This window comes from Stenella coeruleoalba (genome assembly GCF_951394435.1).
Source record: "Stenella coeruleoalba genome assembly, chromosome: 20".
NCBI classification, from domain to species: Eukaryota; Metazoa; Chordata; class Mammalia; order Artiodactyla; family Delphinidae; genus Stenella; species Stenella coeruleoalba.
Window position 1 is genome coordinate 9913026 of NC_137166.1, and position 22232 is coordinate 9935257.

Here is a 22232-nt window from a genome sequence, read left to right on the forward strand (position 1 = left end):
TTGTCCTGCACTGCATTTATAACCTGACATTACATTAAATATTAAACTTAATTATCCCTTTAGGGTCTGTTTCTCCTACCTAGAAGCCCATGAGTGCAGGTACTGTGTTTTATTCGACGCTATTATCCTTAACCCCAACAGCACCGCAGGCCCTCAATGAATGTTTGTGCCCAGGGATATCAACGCCAACATCCGCACAGAGAGAGAAAAGCAAAAAGGAGAAACCAGAGACAGGGTTAAAGCTGGCTACTCTGTCATCCTAAAAACCGTAAATAACCTCTTAGTTGCATTCATGGGCGTCAACCACATTTTGTTTTTCTTAATAAATGAGCTGAATGAGTAAACATTCTCAAACCTCTGACTAACAAAGCAGGTGACACTGACAATGAACTATAAACAAACTATAAAAGGGCTTGCTTGTCCTTTCATTCATAAAATAAACAAAGCGAATATGACTTTAAAAATAAAGAAAACATTATTCCAAGAGCAATAAACTTTATGAACTGTACGAAAACCTCCATGTGTTTATCCCAGCATGTATATTTGACAATTAAAAAAATCAGGACTTCCTGGGGGCGCAGTGGTTAAGAATCCGCCTGCCAATGCAGGGGACACGGGTTAGATCCCTGGTCCAGAAAGATCACACATGCCGCGGAGCAACTAAGCCCGTGCGCCGAAACTACTGAGCCTGTGCTCTAGAGCCTGCGAGCCACGCGCCACAACTACTGAGCCCATGTGCCACAACTACTGAAGCCCGTGTGCCTAGAGACCGTGCTCCGCAGCAAGAGAAGCCACCGCAATGAGAAGCCCGTGCGCAGCAATGAAGAGTAACCCCCGCTCAGCGCAACTAGACAAAGCCCACACGCAGCAACAAAGACCCAATGCAGCCAAAAATAAATAAATTTATTAAAAAAAAAAAAAAATCGAGCACTCACTTACCCATTCTCCTAAAATGCGTGACACGGCTTCATTGGCTCTTGTCATGTTCCTGCAGGCCAGGATCACATGTGCACCATGGAGGGCGAAAGTTTTGGCGGTTTCAAACCCTACGGTTTAAAGGAAAATCCAATTTAGAAAACACAAATGCAAAGCACTGAGCCATACTGAATGGCCTTTACTGAGTGCCAAACGCATTACCCTAGTGGTTCTCGACCAGACTCTATTTTGCCCCCTAGAAGATATTTGCAAATAACTTGTGACGTTTTTTTCAGTAGTCACAGTTTGGGGTGGCGTGCTACTGGTATCTAGCGGGTAAAGGCCAGGCATGCTACAAAATATTCTACAATGCACAGGACAGCCCCCTCAGCAAAGAATCATCTGGCTCAAGTATCTACAGGGCTGAGGTTGAGCAAAGCTGCCCCAGGAACAAAGTGATTTCAAAGGCGAAGGCCAAGCCATGGAAGAGCTCGCGGCACAGCCAGCCTTTGAACCACTGCTTCATACAACTAAACCGTGTGATCAGTATAAAGAGTAAGGATACACAAATATTTAGACACAGTCACTGCCCTCCAAGAGTTTACAGTCTAATAAGAGAAAACAAACCTGGAAAGTAAAACAACAACATTTGTTAAGTTCCTGACAATGTGCTCTGCACTATTTCCAGCACTTCTGCTTCCAGCAATAGCAACTAGGTTTCCTAGATCCACCCTCCCACTAAGAACAATTAGAAAAGCTGGACAAAACAACACACACACACACACACACACACACACACACACACACACACACCCTCTTTGAAGGCATCAGAGGAACACTATGCTTGAGAATTTCGGGGGCCAACATCTGGAAAAGCTGAAAAGCTAAGAGAGGTGAGCCAGCATTTGGTGCTTCTATACCCAGTGAAAACACCCTTCAAAAATAAAGGTGAACAAAATTTGTAACAAACAAAAGCTGAGGGAATATATCACCAGCATGTCTACACTAGAGGAAATACTGAAGAATGCTCTTCAGATAGGAGGAAAATGACCCTAGATAGAAATCTGGACATGCGGAAAATGACAGAGTCACATAAAGGGTAAATAGATGAAAAAAATCTAAATGATAATAGTAATAGTTTGTAAATTTTACAATACCTAGTGAGCATTACTATACTGATAATAATGACATATAACCTAGGGGGAAAGTACTTGGTATTAAAATATTCTAAGACCCTTGCATTGTCCAGGAAGTGATAAAATACTAATCTGTATGAGACCTTAATAAGTCAAAAATATAATCTCTACAATTACTGCTGAGAGATGTAATGCCTCCAATTACCACTGAGAGAACAGTAAAATAATACAAATTTAACCAGTTAATACAAAGGAGAAGAAGAAGAATTTTTTTAAAAAAAGGCAAGAAGAACAAGGAATGTAAAACAAGTTAGATAAATAGAAAGCCAATAATGAAGTGGTATATTTAACCCCAAATATATCTGTAATTACATTAAATTGGACTAAAAATTGCAATCAAAAGACAAAGACTGTCAGACTGAACAAAACACATATACAATATGCTCCTTACAGAAGTGTGTATGTTATGTTTTATACGCTTAAACATAAGGATAAAGAAAATTAAAAGAATGAGAAAAGATATACCATGTAAAGATGAACCAAAAGAAGTATTGTAAGAGAAAAAACTGAATATTTCATAATGGAAAGTTCTAATCCATAAGGAATATGTGACAACTTTACACCAATAAATTTAAGATATAGGTGAAAAAGACAAATTCCCAGAAAGACACCACTTAAAAATTGCTGCAAGGAGAGAAAGAATTGAAAAAAATGTATATTTTTAAAGAAAATTCTCAAAACGAAAACTCTGGATCCATTTGTCTTGAACAGTAAAGTCTACCAAACTTTTAAGAAAATAAAAACGCCAACCTTACACCAACTCTTCCACAGAATAGAAAAAGAAGAAAAACTCAACTATTTTATAAGACTTGAACTCATTAGTCATTAGGGAAATGCAAATTAAAGATACAGTGAGATAATACTGCATACCTACTACTACCATGGTTAAAATTTTTTTAGAAATTAAAAATAATAATAATGACCACACCAAATGTTGGCAAAAATGGGGAGCAACTAGAACTCTTAGACATTACTGATGTGAAAAGAGAAAGGAGAGGGGAAGGGAGGGGAGGAGAGGGGAGGGGAGGGGAGGGGAGGGGAGGATCTCATTTCAGAGCTTGAACATCACCCCACTGTTCTAAAGTGTAAAATACCACATCTTGTAAGCTATGTGGAAAATCGTACACAGTACGCTGCACCAACAAAGCAATCAATTCTACCAGAGAAGGTAGCAATGTCATTCCGCCAAAGCCATGTCAAATGATCAGAGATTACTGCTTCCAAGATAACGTTAATACGTATGAACAATCAGAGAATCATTATCTCACTGAGACTGCCATGTGAAAGAGTCAAGCAAAGGTCACGCATTCATATCACTTCCATATATCTAATCTTCATGGAGGCCAGTCTATTTATATAAACTGGTTCTCAAGGGAAGCCAGCACAGCATAGTGGAAAACTCAAACTCAGGAGTTGGACACATATGTGTTGACCCAGCTCCAGCTATTTATAAGCTATCAGACCTAAGGCTGTGCCTTTAACCCGTCAGAAACTCAGTCATTTTTCTTAAAATGGGGAGTGAATAGTAAACATACACTAGGAACCTAATATAAACACACTAGGTGGGAAAACAAATGTTAGTTCCCAATCCTTTCCAAAATCCAGTTCAGTGCAAAGTCCTGATTTATATGAACTAGCAAATACAGTACAGCCATCGTGACTGAAAAAAACTCTCTCCTAGGTCTGCTCCCAACAGCAACCCGTGAGCTAACTGGTTTTAACACCAACCAGAATCTAAAGAAATTAGCTACAAATCTACCCCTCCATTTGTCTGAGTACTGGCTTAAGAACACACTTGAACTTTGTTTATGCCGAGCACTATATCCCAAGATATTCACTTACCATTATCTAAGGATTACCTTCTATACTTGACTCTGAGGTTAAAGTAATTACACAAAAAAATTCACATCTGAAATACTGCACATCTAAATCTGTTTGCCTCCTCTTTGGTGTCTGTACTAAAAGGTGCTGGGAGCTGTATCTTCAAGGCAAGAAACAACCACCTGAAATGTACTCATTTGGATCCACGATGCCAATTTCACCCCTTATCCCCAGTGAGCAAAAGGCACCCAGATCATCTGGGGAAAGAGAGAGAAGTACAACCACAGGTTTTGTAGCCCAGCTGTTCCAAAACTGGACGGGTGCGGGCATGGGACAAAATCCTGCTGCCTGATGTGCTACATCAATCAAGCTAATGAAATGCTGACAGCCATATGGAGGTACAGCATGAAGTGGCCAAGAACGACTTCACTTGCAATCACAGGACTTGTCACACCCAGATCTTGTTGAAAATGATGGACTCTGGGTCCCTACAAAATTTCCAGGTCAGACAATCATCAGACATATTTCTCATCACATTTTCATCCAAGAGTGTTAAAAAAAAAAAGTCACACAGGGGAGTAGGGGAAGATGGCGGATGCAATGCCTGGTCATTCATTAGCAAACATATTTTTAATGGACTGAAGAAGCATCAATTCAATGCAGGTCCAGGCAGGCCCCAGGGCTTTATTTATCTGATTTACCAGGACAGCCGTAAACTCCTTAGAATCTGTGCTTTTTTCATCTCTGTGGCCCATAGGACTAACCCCCAAGTAAGATTCAATAACTAACTGCCAAAGAAACGAATGTCCTTACAGGTTGCTAACAGGCTACAGTTCCGGACATTTTTTTTTTTTTTTTTTTTTTTTTTTGCGGTACGAGGGCCTCTCACTGTCGTGGCCTCTCCCGTTGCGGAGCACAGGCTCCGGACACGCAGGCTCAGCGGCCGTGGCTCACGGGCCCAGCCACTCCACGGCACGTGGGATCTTCCCGGACCGGGGCACGAACCCGCGTCCCCTGCATCGGCGGGCGGACTCTCAACCACTGCGCCACCAGGGAAGCCCTCCAGACTGTTTTAAAACAACCCAAGTTGTTTCAAACAGTACTGATGGCCCTCTAACTTCCTTTTAAACAATGAATAAATACTGGAATCCTGCAAAGATACTGCTCACTGCAGTTCTGAATGACACTACCTAGAAATCTGTGAGGGAAAAGGGCATGCCGCTTTGCTATCAAAATTTATTTTCCCAGACAAACTTGTTAAGTCACGCCGTCTCACTTGACAAAATAACCTAATGGCAAAAGACCAAAAAGAGCACATCTGACACTATGGCGGCAACAGGCTGCAGGCACCACTCTGCACCCTCTCTCCTTTAGATAATTCCTGACTGTAGCTACGGTTAAACCATCTGTCCCCGTGTCGTGTAAAATTACACTCTGAGTTTTACATCTATCTTCCTTTATCTAAGCCATGTGCTACATATTGCTAGTCTACTTTTAAAAGCTGCAACGGACAACTCTGCCTTCTTACCCTGTACAACTGCCTTTGGAGCAACACAAAGCAGGGATATTTCAAAAGATGATGGTTTCACATGAAGGACAGTAACACTTTTATAGTAAACCATATCTCTTGAGTGTGGAGTTTTATAAATTAAAAAAAGTTTAATAATGCTACCTACTGCTAACCAGGAAAAGCCCATGAGAATAGCATCCCTCACTCCCATAATAACGCAGCTGATGACCAGTTTAATTAGCTAAATGTAGTAGTGCTAAGCCAATACTGCACAGTGCCAAAGTTTGCACAAAATAATGAAGGCAATGGTTTACTAAATTTAATAACCTGATTCATCTTATAAAAAATTAACTTTATGACAATGTTTAAATTGAACCAGCTTAACTGCATGGAGGTGGCAAGAGTGCGTCCAGAGGAATATTTAAAACTAATAATATACGGGCTTCCCTGGTGGTGCAGTGGTTGAGAGTCCGCCTGCCGATGCAGGGGACACGGGTTCGTGCCCCAGTCTGGGAAGATCCCGCGTGCCGCAGAGCGGCTGGGCCCGTGAGCCATGGCTGCTGAGCCTGCGCGGCCGGAGCCTGTGCTCCGCAACGGGAGAGGCCACAGCAGTGAGAGGCCTGCGTACGGCCAAAAAAAAAAAAAAAAAAAAAACTAATAATGTAAAGAAAATAATGGAAGACGTTTTAAAACAATGGGCATCATCGGTTTTCCAGCACTTGTTACGTCTGATCCAATCAGGAAAACCAAGTGGCTGTGGAGATTTAATATTTCCCTGACTTGGGTTTCAAGCTTTGCATACAAACATTAAAGTACCAGAAAAGGGAAAACATACCAAAAAAATATTAAATGCCTGCTTATCTTACACTAGGTTTCCGTGTCTAGTATAGAGGTTACACACTGGTAATCACAGCGTAAATCAAGCCCACAGACTTGTTCCCTTCGGCCCACATTTTGCCTCCCTCCTCCCTTTTTCTCTCTCCGTCCTGCCCTCTCTTGCATCCTTTTATTCCCCCTTCCTTCCTAGTACAAATTACTTGCCAGCATTAAAAAACTGGGGCAATTATATATCCACAAACTCCAGAGAAGTTGGATTGGATGTCAATTTCTCTGTAAAAGCTTACAACTGGAACATACTGGGCCCCCAATTCCACTTGGTGACCAGCAGGTAGTCTGAGGAGCCCCTGCAGGCTAGACATGGGCTTTAGGCTCTCCTTTTGGCCACGGTCACCACCCCCAATGCTGGCGTCACCTGCCAGGCTACTGTGGGCATCTGATGCTCAGACGCACATCATAAGGGGGCAAGATCCCTGCAAGAGGCAATGGCTCAAGCCTGACCACGAAACTGCCTCAATCAGAATACTCACGTGTGATCTGCCGTATCTCAAACAAGGCTTCACACCGATCTGCTTGAGATTTTTTATTTTAAGGCGTGTCAAACCCCACTGTGTCAAGCACAAGGAGGCCAGGATGCTACCAACGCCTGGAAGAAATAGCAGCGGTGCTCAGCTTTGCACGGGAAAATACAATGGTAATGATGCAGGGACCTGCAGGGATTTGGGTCTGTGGTACCAGTTCCTTTTCCCACCTACCCTGCATTTCCCAAATGTCCCTGAGTGGTCACAGGAACTCTGGACCTAGAACGACTTTGGGACCAAAGGGCATAAAAATGAATCGGTCAAGCGAAAAAGAGACTGGGTGCGTGGCAAAACAAGATCAAAGGCCGGCAAGGATTTAGGCACAGAGTAGCACTGTGAATTATCATTATTAGTGTTGTTACTATTGTTGCTGTTATTTAATCCATTTACGATACCTCTGGTGGTCGTGCAGAAGATCGACTGCCTGAAGATACTGAAGCCTTGTAAGCAGCCAGCAGGGATGAGATACTTTCTTATGCTGAACAGCTAAGGGGGAAATTAGAGAACCACTGGGAAGCAGAAAGCCTGAACCTAAGTCTGAGGCAGTATCCAAGGTCTCCAGGGATGCCATCCGCGCCATGGGTGAGGTTGGCAATTGCTTTACCCAGACAGGGAATCCGGGGAGGGGTGGTGGGTTTGGGTCTGGCGATGGAAGGGGATACAACAGTGGCCACACCCAGTGAGACTCACAGGCAGGTCGGATAGATGGGGACGGAGTCACAGAATTCCCAGGCACACAGAACATCAAGGTGGGAAGCCAGGCCCCAAAGATACCAACAAAGTTCCCGCTGAAGTCGGAGCTAAGAACGAGGCCATTTCTCTCTCCAGTGCTTGGAAGGTTCCTTCTGGTTTTAGTTTTTTAATTTTCCCCAAATTGTGGATTTACTTGGGCAGTGTCCCCATTTACTGTAAATTATGGTTTTAATTATCAATTTTATTAAGATGCCCAAAGGAGCTGGGGCTTACAACACAGTAATTTCTAATGCGTTGCTATTATTAACTTACAATTGTGAAGCGCTGGAGACAAATGTTACTTGTAACTGTACCCAATTAAAAGGCCACATGGGCTTCCCTGGTGGCGCAGTGCTTAGGAGTCCACCTGTCAATGCAGGGGACACAGGTTCGAGCCCTGGTCCGGGAATATCCCACATGCCGTGGAGCAACAAAGCCCGTGCACCACAACTACTGAGCCCATGTGCCACAACTACTGAAGCCCGAGCACATAAAGCCCATGCTCCACAACAGGAGAAGCCACCGCAATGAGAAGCCCACGCACTGCAACAAAGAGTAGCCCTCGCTCGCCACAACTAGAGAAAGCCTGCGTGCAGCAACGAAGACCCAACGCAAGCAAAAGTAAATAAATAAGTAGATTTAAAAAAATAAAAAGGCCACAGAGATGGTGATTTCTCCCCTCTGCACCATCATCCCCCCACCTCCCACCCCTAGAACATACCACTAAAGCAACCTGCAGAACCAATCAACAAGTTGCAGAATCTTCCAGCACAAGGCGTCTCCCTCCCTGGAGATCGACTGACACGTATAGAGCAAGAAGATGAGCCTAATGTCTTTCATCCTGAGTTAGATCTTGGGACAATTCAAATTTGGGGACAATGTTTGTATTATAAACCACTAGCTTTAAGGATGCGAGTTTCACCCACATTCTCCTATGAGTATCAACACAAGGACCTTACTTTCCTAACTGATCCGATTAATGTAAACCAAGTTCCGGTGACACGACATTGACCACGATACTGAAATCTGACGCTCCAAGGGCATTTCCCAGGAAATTCGAGGAGATGCAGTCACTACAACTCTAAGATCAAGACCGCAAAGGCAGCGACCGGATAATCCAAAGACTTAGAGATTGTGCTCAGTGAACACTAATCGCAGCTTCCAACTCGTAAGAAATTACAGAACTACACAGACCTCTCCAGAAGAAGTCAAGTCACAGCCAGCCCTGCTTTTACATGTAGGCGTTCTATACAGCTATGTACAAGTACCACACAGAGGCTCCTCCACACCCAGTAACAGAAATAAGATCCTAAATATAACTATTTACCAAAGAAGGATGCCAATTCAAGCGATGAGGAGAGAATCAGGAAACGACCGGCTCACTTGCAGTACCTTTTTGAAACATCGACAGGCTGCGTTTACGTGCTCTGGGCAGTATAATGCAGACACCATGTTTTGTAAAGCTATATTATAAATTCCAACTGACTGCCCGGGATCTCTCAAGAGGCAAGACTGACCCCAGGCTGCCCACCAGTGCTGCCACTGAGCTGGCTGAATTAGGTTCTCACCTGACCTGCCAGTAACAGTCCAGATTCCAGTGTGTTAGCAATCACAGTGAGAAAAGTACCCAAAGACTACAATTAACACGGTGCTAGGCAACCCAGAGAAGACAGATGCTGTAAGGGCAACTGAATCCAGCAGTATCCGTGTCAGTAAGGGTGTGGGGGCAACAGGCAACCTCACAGATTAACAGGGGAGGGGCTGCGGAGTGGAATATAAAATGGCTCAACAACTTTGGGGGCAACTGGACTCTATCCAAGTGTTCGTGGACATGCCCTTTCGCCCAATTATTCCATAACCAGAAATGCAGCCTATAAATATACTTGCCCACATGAGCAAACAATGTGAGAGGGATATTCCATCAGCACTGTTCGTAACAGCCAACAACCTGGAACCAACCTAAACGCCCATCAATTAGGTGAAATAAACTGATGGCACGCACAGAAAAGAACGAGGTGAAACGAGATGGATACAAGAAAACACGGCCGTGTTCCGCCATTAAGAAAAAAAGAAATCAAAGTACAGATGAGCCAGCAAGTATGATCCCACGGGTGAAACCAAAAGAGGGGACGCACATGCTTAAAGATGCGTTAACATTGATAATTTCAGCAAAAGAGCTATTATTGGTCAGGGGCAAGGAAGCCTTATTTTCCATCTGATAACATCTATCCTGTTTCCATTTTTAGCACGGTGCGTGCATGCCTGTTAGGGTAAGAAACTCAAAATTAAAAACTGAATGGTATCTAGTGGATCCTTTCTAAGCCTTTATAAACTTTAATACAGAGAAATCAAGGCAAGGGAGAAAGGCAAAAAGGAAAACCCGTTCTCATTCCAAACGCTCTATTTTCAGAGAAGACTGTAGAAAGGTGAGGACCACCGGGGGGGGGGGGTTACTACATGCTGAGCACTGTGGCCAGGCGCCTTCTGAGATGCATTATCTAATCGAAGGCACACTTCACAAAAACCCCACGAAGCGCCCCTGTCCTCATCTCACAGATGAGAAAACCGACAATCCCAGGGGTTAAGGGGACTCACTGAGATCAGAGGGCAAAAATGGAGAAGGATCCCCAAGTGGTGTAGGCTGAGCTCAAGGCAGGGGGGCCCTCAAACCACCACACTCACCATGTGAGTTCCAGGCACACACTGGGAGCTCCTTGAGGGCAGGAGAAAGCAATCTGAACACGGCTCACCCCGCCCAACGGTCTGCTAACTCTATCTGTTAAATATGACTTAGAGAATTTGATACATGTGCTTTGTGGCTGTTATGAGGTATGTTCACATTGTAGCATTCACATAACGTAAGCTAAACTACGCAACTGTCCTTCTGAAAGAGAGAAACGGTCCAAATGCCGTGGGCCTCAATGTCAACAGTCTACCAATGCTTATTTCTTTTCTGTGTTACCATGTCGAGGCAAAGAATTGAGGCCTCGTCAGCTACTCTGTTACATAAAAGTACTTACTTTATGGAATCTGTCCCCAAACCGTGAGGCATTATCAAATTATCTTCTCTCTTATTTAATATTTCATCACAGGGCTCAGAATTAACACCATCCTTCGCTTTCACAAACGCTTTTCTGTGTCAGGCCTATGAGACGGGAAAACTAATCCACAGAAATAAACTTTCCCTCCACGTTCTCCAAGGTCAATAACTTAAAAGTATGGACTTAATTTAACCCTGCCTCTATGCTTTCAACCAATGAGTTGTTTTACAAGGGACAATCTTAACACCATGGCCATTCTAAGTTATGCTCAAATTTTCTCTTCAATTTCTAAAAGGCTTCAGTGCCAAACTTAAAAGGACTATCCTTATTAAAATCAAAGATAAAGACCACCCCCTATAAGAAGAAAGTCATGCCATGTTGGAGTTTTTAACAAAGTGCACGGCACTTTTAGAAATTTGGCCCAGGTCCTTAGCAAGAAAAAAACAGGATGAAACAGAAGAAGCAAAAACAAAGGCTTCGCAGTAAAATAAAAATTTTTTAATCTAGTTTATTGGACAGAGAGACCACTACGTATTAAAAGGTCTCAACAAGATAAAGCTTCTTTCACTCACTGTCATTAACAAAGGAAAGAATACAGTGGCTCTATAATTCCAAACCCAGCATACGCTATTCTGTTCAAGTTTACGTTCTTTGGAAGGCAAGCCTTTTTCTGTAACTAACAAATCACACACCAAACACACACACACACACACACACACACACACACACACACACACACACACACACACACACACACACACACACACACACACACCCCTATGATGTCACCTTTCCTAATTCGCACTCACAGCCGTATCTACTAAGAGAACCAAAGTGTTTCTACGTGGTTAGGAGTGGAAAGATTTACCTTGAAGTTTGGCCTTTTTTTACTTTGATGCATGAATTTATAGCCACTTCAAGAGAAGAAGAGAACCCAGCTCTGACTTCACAAGCACACTTGTATTATATTACCGAGTGGTTCACTGTTTTCACAGCTGGGCCAGGATTTCCTTTCACAACGGCAGCCGCTGTTACTCTGTCCTCTGCTCAAGACAAGGTTCTTTATGATTTAGAGCAAACAGGGCAGCCACGTAGGTTCTGCACCCGCACTTGTCCAAAGAGAGATCCCTTTCTTTTACCTTCTTAACGACCAAAGCGGCCACGATCGCCTGTCTACCAACATATTTTCCACTCCTGTCAATTAAGAAGTGGTCAGGATGGAACTGTTTAAAAAAAAAAAAAAATACTCCTCTAGTCCACTGAGAGCTTCCAGAAACGAAAAGTCTGCTCCAGCCTACACCTTCAATGTGGCGATATTAACTACTTTTCTGATTCAGGCCCTTTTTTTTTTTTTTAATTTCTGATCGACCTTGGCTCTCACCTTTTTTAAAAAAGTGGTGTAGGACTTTGCCACTTGAAAAGATTAAAGTCTTTATGCTCCCAAAGTCATATGGAGGTGCTCAGAACACCATGCTGGGAAAATTCAGCACTTTTCTGAGGCTCACTTTTAAAGGGTCCAAATTGACTTTTACTTTGTACGATGCAACTTCTCAGAAGCCTGACTTAAATTCAGGCATGAAAGCTAGATGCACAGGGAGAAAGTTCTATTAACTTTGTGCTCTCCAGGTCCACCATGACCTGTCCTAAAATCAGTGACCCCTACAACATCCCCTTATGTGGAAAGAAAATCTGTAAGCAGACATTTACTGAGAAGTAACCATTTACTGATTAAGAAGTGCTAACTACAAAAATGAACGATACACCAAGGAGACAAAACATACAGCACTTTAAAGCAAACTGATTTTAATGCAAAAAACACCTAATTGAAGGGTAACTCTTACCTTGTCGTCATTAAGAAAAAAAGTATCCCCGATAAGCTATATTACCAGACCACGCTCTCCCAGGACATCTTTTATATAATCACTTTTTTTAAGTTCTGTAAAATCTAACTGTTGGCTTAGCTGTGTGTGTGTCTTTCTGTCATTGTTTTGTTTTTTTAAAAAATACGAATGCTGAAATCATTTCAATTCAACTCGATAATAGGAAAAAAAAAAAAAGTAAGCTTATGTTTTGGGTGAGTTCTCTTGCAATAGACAGTCCACAATAATCCTGGGAAGAAGGTACCAGCAACACTAGCTTTCCAGAAGAGGAAGTAAACAAAACTCTTCATTTCCTTTCACAAGCCAAGGTGCCCAGAACGAAACACAAGGAATCATTATGTTTGATGCTTACCTTTCTGGTATAACACACCCAGTGATTACAGTGCCTGGGTCCCCAGGGGCCATATAATTTGTAAAAGAAATTCTCCATCGCTTTTTAAGCTGTCTAAGAAGAGCTGCCTAAACGAAGTCAGACTCGCTGGAAGGGGGAGAAGGGAAAGAGCTGTCTGTTTTCAGGTTGATAACATTCTGTTTGGGAATACCATGACGAAGGACTGGCGAAACATACCATCTGTGAAATGTATACCTCTCGGGAAACATGCGATCTAACCATGACCGTGACCGTGCACCTGCCTGACATGAATGGCAGAGGTGCACACAGTGCCTTCCAGCTGGGGCTGATTTTGCCTGGTTCCTGGGGCCTCCGTCAGCTATAGGTTTGCATCTGGCTCCCCTCGTGCAGCTGCTGCTGCCTCTGGGCCAAGAGGGTCACAGTCAGAGTCCCCACACAGGTTAACATACACGGCTAGGGATGAGGCTTAACTTCAATTCGAAGAGGAGGGAGCACTGTCAGAGTCAGTGAAGGCATCCCAGCCCTAACGGAGGACTCAGGCCTGCACAGAACTTCTGTTCAACCTGCACGCCTGGAGGCTTCCCACCTCCCAGCAGTGGCAGCCCATGCCGCTGGGCAGAAGCCACAAAAGACTCCAGTGGAGATTTTCCTCCCAGATCAGAGAGCTTGAGGAAGCACGCTCAGCTCAATTATTTATTTGGCTCAAGCATGCAGCCTGCCCCTCAAGCATATAACATTTTAGAGGCTCCAGAAGGCAAGGTGGACTAGACTTTCTTCAGTGCTTTGCGACAGATAGAGAATAAGAAGTAAACACGCAATCAAAGAATTTCTTGGAGGAAAAACAGATCAGGAGCCATACTGGTTGTTATGAACCGAACTGTGTCCCCTTAAAATTCATATGTGGAGGGCTTCCCTGGTGGCGCAGTGGTTGAGAGTCGGCCTGCCGATGCAGGGGACATGGGTTCGTGCCCCAATCTGGAAAGATCCCACATGCCACGGAGCAGCTGGGCCCGTGAGCCATGGCCGCTGAGCCTGCGCGTCCAGAGCCTGTGTCCACAACGGGCGAGGCCACAACAGTGAGAGGTCTGCGTAACGCAAAAGAAAAAAAAAAAGAAAGAAAAAAATTCATATGTGGAGCCCTAACCCCTGATGTGATTGTATTAGGAGTCAGGGCCTAAATGAGGTGATGAAGGTTAAATGAGGTCATAAGGGTGGGGCCCTGATCCAATAGGACTTGTGCCCTTATAAGAAGAGAGACACCAGGGACGGGTGCACACAGAGAAAAGACCACATGAGGACACAGCAAGGAGGAGGTATCAACAGGGCAAAGAGAGAAGCTGCAGGAGAAACCAACCCTGCTCAAACCCTGATCTCGGACATCCGGCCTCCACAACTGTGAGAAGCAAATTTCTGTTGTTGGAGCTGCCCCGTCTGTGGTAGTTTGCTGTAACAATCAAACAGAATAAAACACTGCTGCTTTTGACCTGATCAACTAGATCTAAAAGGAGAAAAGGCGATGTTCCCTCAGCTTCCTGGCCTCAACCACCAGGAAGTAAGATGTAAGTGTTTATGTCATTGCTACATGAGGCAAGTAACTGAGGGGGAGGAAATGAGACTCCTATCAGAAATCTAACTTCTCCTTGGAGTTTCTCTTAAGAGAACTGAAGAAGAAAAAAAAAAAAATGAGAGGGAGATCTAGTTCCTTGCTACTCAAAGAGTGGTACCTGGCCCAGCAGCAGTAGCATCACCTGAGAACTGTCAGAAATGCAAATTCTCCAGCCCCAACCCCAGACCTGCTGGGTCAGAGATTCTGGGAGCTGTGGCCAGCATTGTGTTCTAATAAGCCTTCGGGGGACTGCGGTACTTGTTCAAGGTGAAAATCCTCTGGCCTTGTTAATGCCCAGGACTGACCTTCTCCAACACACACGCTGTCTAGCACTTCACACGTACACACCACTTTTACATCAGTCCCACTTTGCCCTCAACAGCATGGTATTTGATCCTGTTATCCCTATTATACAGATAAGGAAACTGAGGCTCAGAAAAGGCAAGGCCAAACAGTTCACTGGAAGAGTAAAGACTGGCCTCTAGGACATGATGCCTCTAGAATCCCTTACAGCTTCCCCCATGGCGACGCTGTCATTTTCTGAGAACTGCCCCCCACCACCACCCCCTTCCTAGCACCATCCTGCAAGGGCTACTCTTGGGCTTCAGACTTGAGTTAAAATCCTGCCTCTGCCACTTCCTAGGAACCTCTGAGCCTTGAAAAGGATGCTGGGTGTTCTGGGTTGAACCATGTCTCCTGCCTCAAAATTCTTAGGATGAAGTCCTAAGAATCAGAAGGTGACCTTGTTTGGAGGTAGGGTCTTTGTGGAAGTAATCAAGTTAAAGTGATGTCACTGGGGTGAGTCCTAATATTATATTACTGGTGTACTTATAAAAAGGGGAAATTTGGACAGAGCATACATACCGAGAGAATGCCACATGAACTTGAAGATGCCCATCTACAAGCCAAGGAGGGAGGCCCAGACCAGACCCCTCCCTCACACCCCTCAGAAGGAATCAACCCTGCAAACACCTTGACCTCAGACTTCTGGTCTCCAGAAATGTGAAACAAAAAACTTCTGCTGTTTAAGCCACCAGTCTACAGTGTTTGTTATAGCAGCCCTAGGAAACTAATACACTTAACTTCTACGAACCTCACTTTCTTCAACCATAAAGGGGGATATTAAGATGTATTCTGACAGGGCTGTAAGGAACATCAAATAAAATAACTATGCAGAATCCTTGGCAAGTAGCAAGTTTTCAATACGTTAGGCTTCCTATTAACACAACACTTGCTAAAAGGCTCTCCACACATCTCACATTCTCCTATGGAAATCTAAAAATCTGTGCAGGACACTCAACAGAATCAAGGAACCTTAGCTACTCAGGCAGCTGAGCTATTCAACTGCTGATCACTGCCCCAACTCCTCCCAAGAAGTATTTAAAGCACTGCATAATAAACACCCACATGCAACAAAGAAATTAAGAATAAGGTGAAAATCGGTAGATGCCTGGGATCAGGGTGGGGAAGGAGACTGACAAATTACCTGGGGCAAAGAGGCAGGAGGAAAACTGCCGAGGAGAAGTAAATGTTCTGTATCTTGGTTGGGGTGGTGGTTTCCCCAGGTATACACATTTGTCAAAAGTCATTCATGTGTACAATTAAAATGTGTGTGTTTTATTATATGTAACTTATACTTCAGAAAAGTTGATTTTTTTAAAAAGGGGGAAATGTGTACCCATATTAAGAAGGAAAAAATAAAAATCTGATCTACCAGGAATCTGAAGTAAACTAGTTTCTCACTTGAGCATTTAAATGTTAGTTCTGAGCTTCCTGGCAACGTTGGTAAAGAAAGGAAATAGAATACTTTATAGTGCCCTCTCTATTATATGAAAAAGAGCATACCAATTCTTTATTTCAACAACTCTGAAATTTTATCAGAGGAATCCCTATATGAGAAACACATGTTAAAAAAAATAAACCAGGAGTTGGCAAACATTTTCTATAAAGGCCCAGATAGTAAATATTTTCATCATTGCAAGCCCTATGGTCTCTGTCACTGCTGTTTTAAACATGAAAGCAACCACAGACAGTAAGTCAATGAGTGAATATCTCTGTGTCACAATAAAACTTTATTTACAAAAATAGGGAAGGGCTGGATTCGACCCATGCACCACAGTGTGCTGACCCCTGGAATAGACAATGCACTTTTAACGTTCAATTCTAAACTGACCTGAAGCCAAACAAGAACAAAGCATGGGAGGACAAGAAGGTGACCTTGACCTGTAGATTTTCTACGAAAGAAAATGTTAATAATTACAACAGCCAAGTTCAGAACTCCTGTGGATAACAACCAAAGAAAACTTAATTTTAGACAGTTTACGAGATTCTATAAAAGTCTCTATAAAGTGAATCTCATTTAAACAAATATAAAACAAATTTTTAAAGTATTCAGTTTGCATCAAAATCTTATTACACTGTTTGTTTCACCCTGAATTTCATTCAACCTACTGTAACTGCATCAGCTTTTCATTGCAAAGCTGGATGTTTAACTATAAACTATATCCTGCCTCTCCCTTTGTGTGTAAAATTGACAAATATGTTGTTTTTGGATTCCAGAATTCTGGAGAAAGCCAACCTAAATGAATTAAGATGACTAATGTGTTGATTCTGTTTCCAATCCAACAAAATGTTAATGTAAGAACCCATGTCTTATGATGCTCTGTGTTTTAGTTCAAATTTAACATCAAATATTGAATGAGGCAGTTTCTAAGTAAATTACTAAGCTAAAAATATTCCTTCAGCATAGCAAGAACTCCATCTTGTTTAAATAAATGGAAATTTGAACATCTTTGCTCAGATCAGCCTAAATAAGAAATTAGAAAAATGCAAACCTCCATTACAGGTAATGGTACTAACTTCATCTTTCTGTGGAAAGGAGCACAACGTTGTCTATCGAGGAAAAGGATTTATTTCAAGTGATTCACCCATAATCGTGATGTCAAGCAACATCCTACACACAACCGATGCTTAAGCAAAACAATGTTTTTCTGGTGTGCCAGGTAATTAATCACAGCCAAGGTGGAAGATCATGAAGATACCATGAATACAGTGATGAAACTCACAACCCACGTGTCTTTGAGCATCCAGCTACTGCGGGGTATCTGGCACTACTAGTTCTTTTGTAGCATGATGTTTTTACAAATGTTTTCACTGCATTTACTTAACATTTAGCTGAGGAGTTCCTGTGGCTATAACACACTGCTACACGGTTTTGTTCTAAGTAAACTAACATTAGTTTTTCATCACGTAATATTTGAGTAATTTGTATTTCCACAGAGGCAGTAACTATTACATTTTTAAAAGCTGTTGGAAGTGTGGCAAAGCCCGAATTCAATTCCATAAACATTCCTCATGGACCTTCCAAACTGGAAAGATACCAAATCTTTCCAGTTTTCTTAAATCAATTACATTTACTGACCACCAAAAGACGAATTTTAATAATTACCTTCCATATGAAAATCAAAACTATGAAGAGATTATAAAAAGAAGGAAATCAATAATTGGGGGGGCGACCAATCTTTCAAAAAAAAAAAGAAAAATTTAAAATTCTATAGGGAAGAAATTAGAAATCCAGGCTCTAGAAATGGAAGCTACATAGAATATATGTATTTTGCCCCTAGGTTTTAGATTCAACTATGACAGGCTGTCAGTAACTGAACTTTTTTCATTACCTGCCAGGTATTTAGGAAATTTCCATTGTTTAGCAAAGGGTAATTCTGAAATCAATAATACTTCATTAATTACATGCTGATAAATTTCTATCAGAAAAGCAACCATGACAATAAAAACTTAAACCTCTCTAGGCATATTGTTATTTCTAATTCTATTCAATTCCATGATTTTTTAGGAATAAAAGCACTCTCTAAAGCAAGTATATGTATTTAACTGCTATTAATGATTGTAATTCCTGAAAACTATCAGGATTTCTTAATTCAGGATCCATGGGCTATCCTTCCCTCCCACCCAAACTTGTACAGAAATGCCAGGCTACAAATGCACTGATTTGCCCCCTGTGGAAAGAAGCCAGAGGTCCCATGATATTCTCAAAGGAGTAAAGGGTGCAAAAAGAAGGTTAAAATCCAAAAGCCTGGAATTTTTTTTTTTTTTAATGAGAAAGCTGTGAAAACACTGTTTGTTCCCCCTGAAAGCTATACAGAAAGAAGCCAAGTATGGTACTTGACAAAACAGATGGAGTCTCAGAACAAGTCCATCCACGCAATCCGACCACCTTGGCGTCAGAAGGGGAACTTAACCATTACAAATCCAAAGCCCTGCCCAGCACTTAAGTCACCTCTGCCGCATCCTCAGTAAGCAGCCACCCAGCCTGCGCGTCAACACCTTTGTGACGGGGAACTCACTTGCTCAAGGCAGCCTGCTCTGTTTCTGGAAAGCAGGCAATTCCCTGCTTGGTTCCTAATGGGTGATGAAGACAAGAGAACAACTACTTCTGAAAATCAATCGCCATAAGAGAGTACATTCCACAGGGGTGGGAATGTTTTGTTTACTGCTGTATCCCCGGGTCCCAGAACGGTGTGAGTACACAGTAGGCGCTCAATAAGTGTCTGTTGCAAGCATGGCTTGTGAATGACTGACTGCTGTTTTCTTTAACAGCATGGTTCTTTTCTTTTTTTTTTGCAGATATTGGGGGTAGGAGTTTATTAATTTATTAATTTATTTTTGCTGTGTTGGGTCTTCGTTTCTGTACGAGGGCTTTCTCTAGTTGTGGCAAGCGGGGGCCACTTCATCGCGGTGCACGGGCCTCTCACTATCGTGGCCTCTCTTGTTGCGGAGCACAGGCTCCAGACGCACAGGCTCAGTAGTTGTGGCTCACGGGCCTAGTTGCTCCGCGGCATGTGGGATCCTCCCAGACCAGGGCTCGAACTCGTGTCCCCTACATTAGCAGGCAGATTCTCAACCACTGTGCCACCAGGGAAGCCCAAAAGCATGTTTTTTATGGCTTGAACTGTAAGAACTAAAAAAAAAAAGTATGTCCAAGTCCTAACCCCAGAACCTCGGAAGCTGACTTTATTTGAAAACTGGGTGTTGATAGACGTGATCAAGTCAAAATTAGATCATTAGTGTGGGCTCTAATCTAATCTGACCTGTGTCCCTATAAAAAGGAGACATTTGGGGACTTCCCTGGCAGCCCAGTGATTAAGACCCCACGCATCCACTGCAGGGGACACAGGTTCGACCCTTAGTCGGGGAACTAAGATCCCGCATGCCGCGCAGCACAGCCAAAAAAAAAAAAAAAAAGACATTTGGACAGAGAGACAGTCACACACAGAGGGAAGATGATGTGAAGACACACAAGGAGAATGCCACGTGATGGTTCCGGGGTGGACTGTCCTGGGTACCTCTCATACCTACGTTCACTCTCCCGGTCCCATCTCACCCCAGCTGCTGCTGCGGCCACCGTCTCTGTGCAGCTGTCAAGAGATTTCACACAAATGCAACTGGACAGCCTCACTTGGGGCTGCAGTGTGCACCCCACCCCATTCCTGTCGTGTAGCATGGCACACCCACAGACACCTGCTCGGGACCCACACATGTGAAACCAAAAATCCCAGGGCACTTAATACCTATGGGGCTACCCCGATCTGATGGGGTGGGAGGCGATGGCTGAATGCAACTCCCCTTTCACTGCACAGGCCAGCAGCTCTGAGATGCACTCCATAAGCCTCCTCAGCAAGTCCCTGGACTGAGCGCCAGCGGCCCACAGCACCGCCCAACTCATAACATGCCCCTGCCCTGCTTAGCCTCCACCCCTCACTCATGCCCTCCGAGGTCACACCCCAAAGTAACTACAAGTAAGCCTCTGTCTCAGGTCTGGGGGGGAGGGGGACCAAGCTAAGACGAAAAACTCTTAAAACATTTTCAATATACAACACAAACTTACCAGTTTAGTTTTTATAAAACTTGAATCATATACAAGTTTTCCCACCCCATTCTAATCGGCTGAACCCTGCTTCCCTATAGGACTCGGGCCATTGGTCCCACCTCTGCCTCCAAGTAAGCCAGGTTCATCTCTCTCCAGCACAACTACCACAAGAACTAATGTACGTCAACCCCTTCTTCCACCAGTTAACTAACAGATGCTCCTAGGACGGGATTCGATGACTTTGCTTGTCTGTGCTCCGTCCAGAAATGACCACAGTATTCTAGATGTGGTCTGATCACTGGCGCTGTTTACCTTTCTTGACCAAAAACACCATGAAAGCCTCAGCCAACCAAAGGTGTAAACAGGTTGTCTGCATCAGACGCTTTATTGGTGCAGATGTTAAGGGCTGCAAGCAATGTTGCCTCGTAGAAACTTCTTTGAGCAGCTGTAGGTAACAGAGATGCCAAATGACAACTGCAGCTGAGAAGGCCCGTCTTCAATACATGTTCCCCTCTTACATGGGTGGAGGCGCGCTAAACACTTCACTCCTGCTGCCCCGCTGCATGAGCACATGGTCTGCATAATGATTACCGGCAGTCTACGGCAGTTGGGGGATCGCTACTGACGGCAGACGGACGCCCCGTAACTACTCAGAGTGGCTGCCCCCAAATGGGTTTTATTATCATACAGGAAAAAAATTCAACCATTTTTTTTAAATAATGAAGGGATAAGGATCCTTCTATCTTTCTTTCTTGGAAAAGTTCAGTTAAACCCAGAGATGTTTGCTCTTTTTTTTTTTCGCCTTCTTCTCTTCTCCTGTTCCCAAGGTTAGAAGACCAGCACCCAGAAGGAATTGACACTTGAGCCCCTGAAGGGTAAAGGGCTGGGCTCAGGCTGACCTTCCTCTCCCCTTCCGTGTTCCCATTCTTATTTTGAGCTGACCCTACAACACACTTCCTAACTGCTCAACTGAGTTCTGATTAAGCATTATAAAAAATAAAACAAATTAGGTGCATGCTGTGAACGTCCGCTGGCAAGTACTATACCATGGTTCTTAATACGAGAAGTAAATTTAATAGAATTAAAGAGAAATATTTCATCGAAGATACAATAACTGAAAGGCGGGCTGTGCCGTCAGCAGACGTGGGGTGGCTCCCGCTATAGTATCAGAGGGGCGGCGTGGCTGTGTGATACTCTGCAATTCTACAGCGAGGGCTACCATCAGCTCCCCCCAGAGACGGAGGGGCAAACCATTCAGACGGTCAGCCGACAACCCCTTTCCGGACAACTGTCATCCTTCTGGCCACTGGGAAAGCTGATCTGTTCCAAAGAATTCGCATCTCCCTGGAGAGAGGCGCCCTCTCCCTGGTCTGCGCTTTTCACACTGTCTTGTGTCTGTGGTTCGCGATGCTCACGCGCTGTGGGAAAGGCTGAGGCTTGAACTAAGTGGATGTGGAAAAAGACAGGCCTGCTTTATTCTGTCTATCGTGTTAAGCGTGGACACTGTCCAAGTGGGGCGTAGAAAGCCACGGCTTCGCAGAAATCCCTTCTGCTGTGCGCTGACAGTTGCGTCCACTGCCAAAGGGCAGTCGAACAAAACAGGCCAATATTTATCGAACTCCCAAAGTAGGACAGAGACGGTGACAAGTGAAGGCGTCCCTCAACAGGTTGGTCCGTGAACTTAAAATGCAGTTGATTTTCCTTCCCTATTTCATACAAGGGTGCACCTGACACCAGCTCCTTTTTACATCTTAAGCAAAAACATAATTCCCTCTGTGTTGCCGTCCATACAAAAGTGCCCATGATAAAAAGTTAAGAAGCTAAGTTTAAACCTTAGTCCCAGAAACAAAATGAAAGATAAGGAAACTCATGGTGAA

At 43.6% G+C, this 22232-nt stretch overlaps 1 protein-coding gene across 1 annotated transcript in view; it reads right to left on the reverse strand.

The window, feature by feature from the left end:
* The window catches only part of WWOX (WW domain containing oxidoreductase), a 973003-nt gene that overhangs the window by 914834 nt on the left and 35937 nt on the right, over positions 1 to 22232 (reverse strand). Inside the window, exon 5 of the mRNA XM_079906570.1 lies at positions 940 to 1046. Within this exon, the coding sequence (XP_079762696.1) occupies positions 940 to 1046 (107 nt within the window). The remainder of the gene's footprint in view (positions 1 to 939; positions 1047 to 22232) is intronic.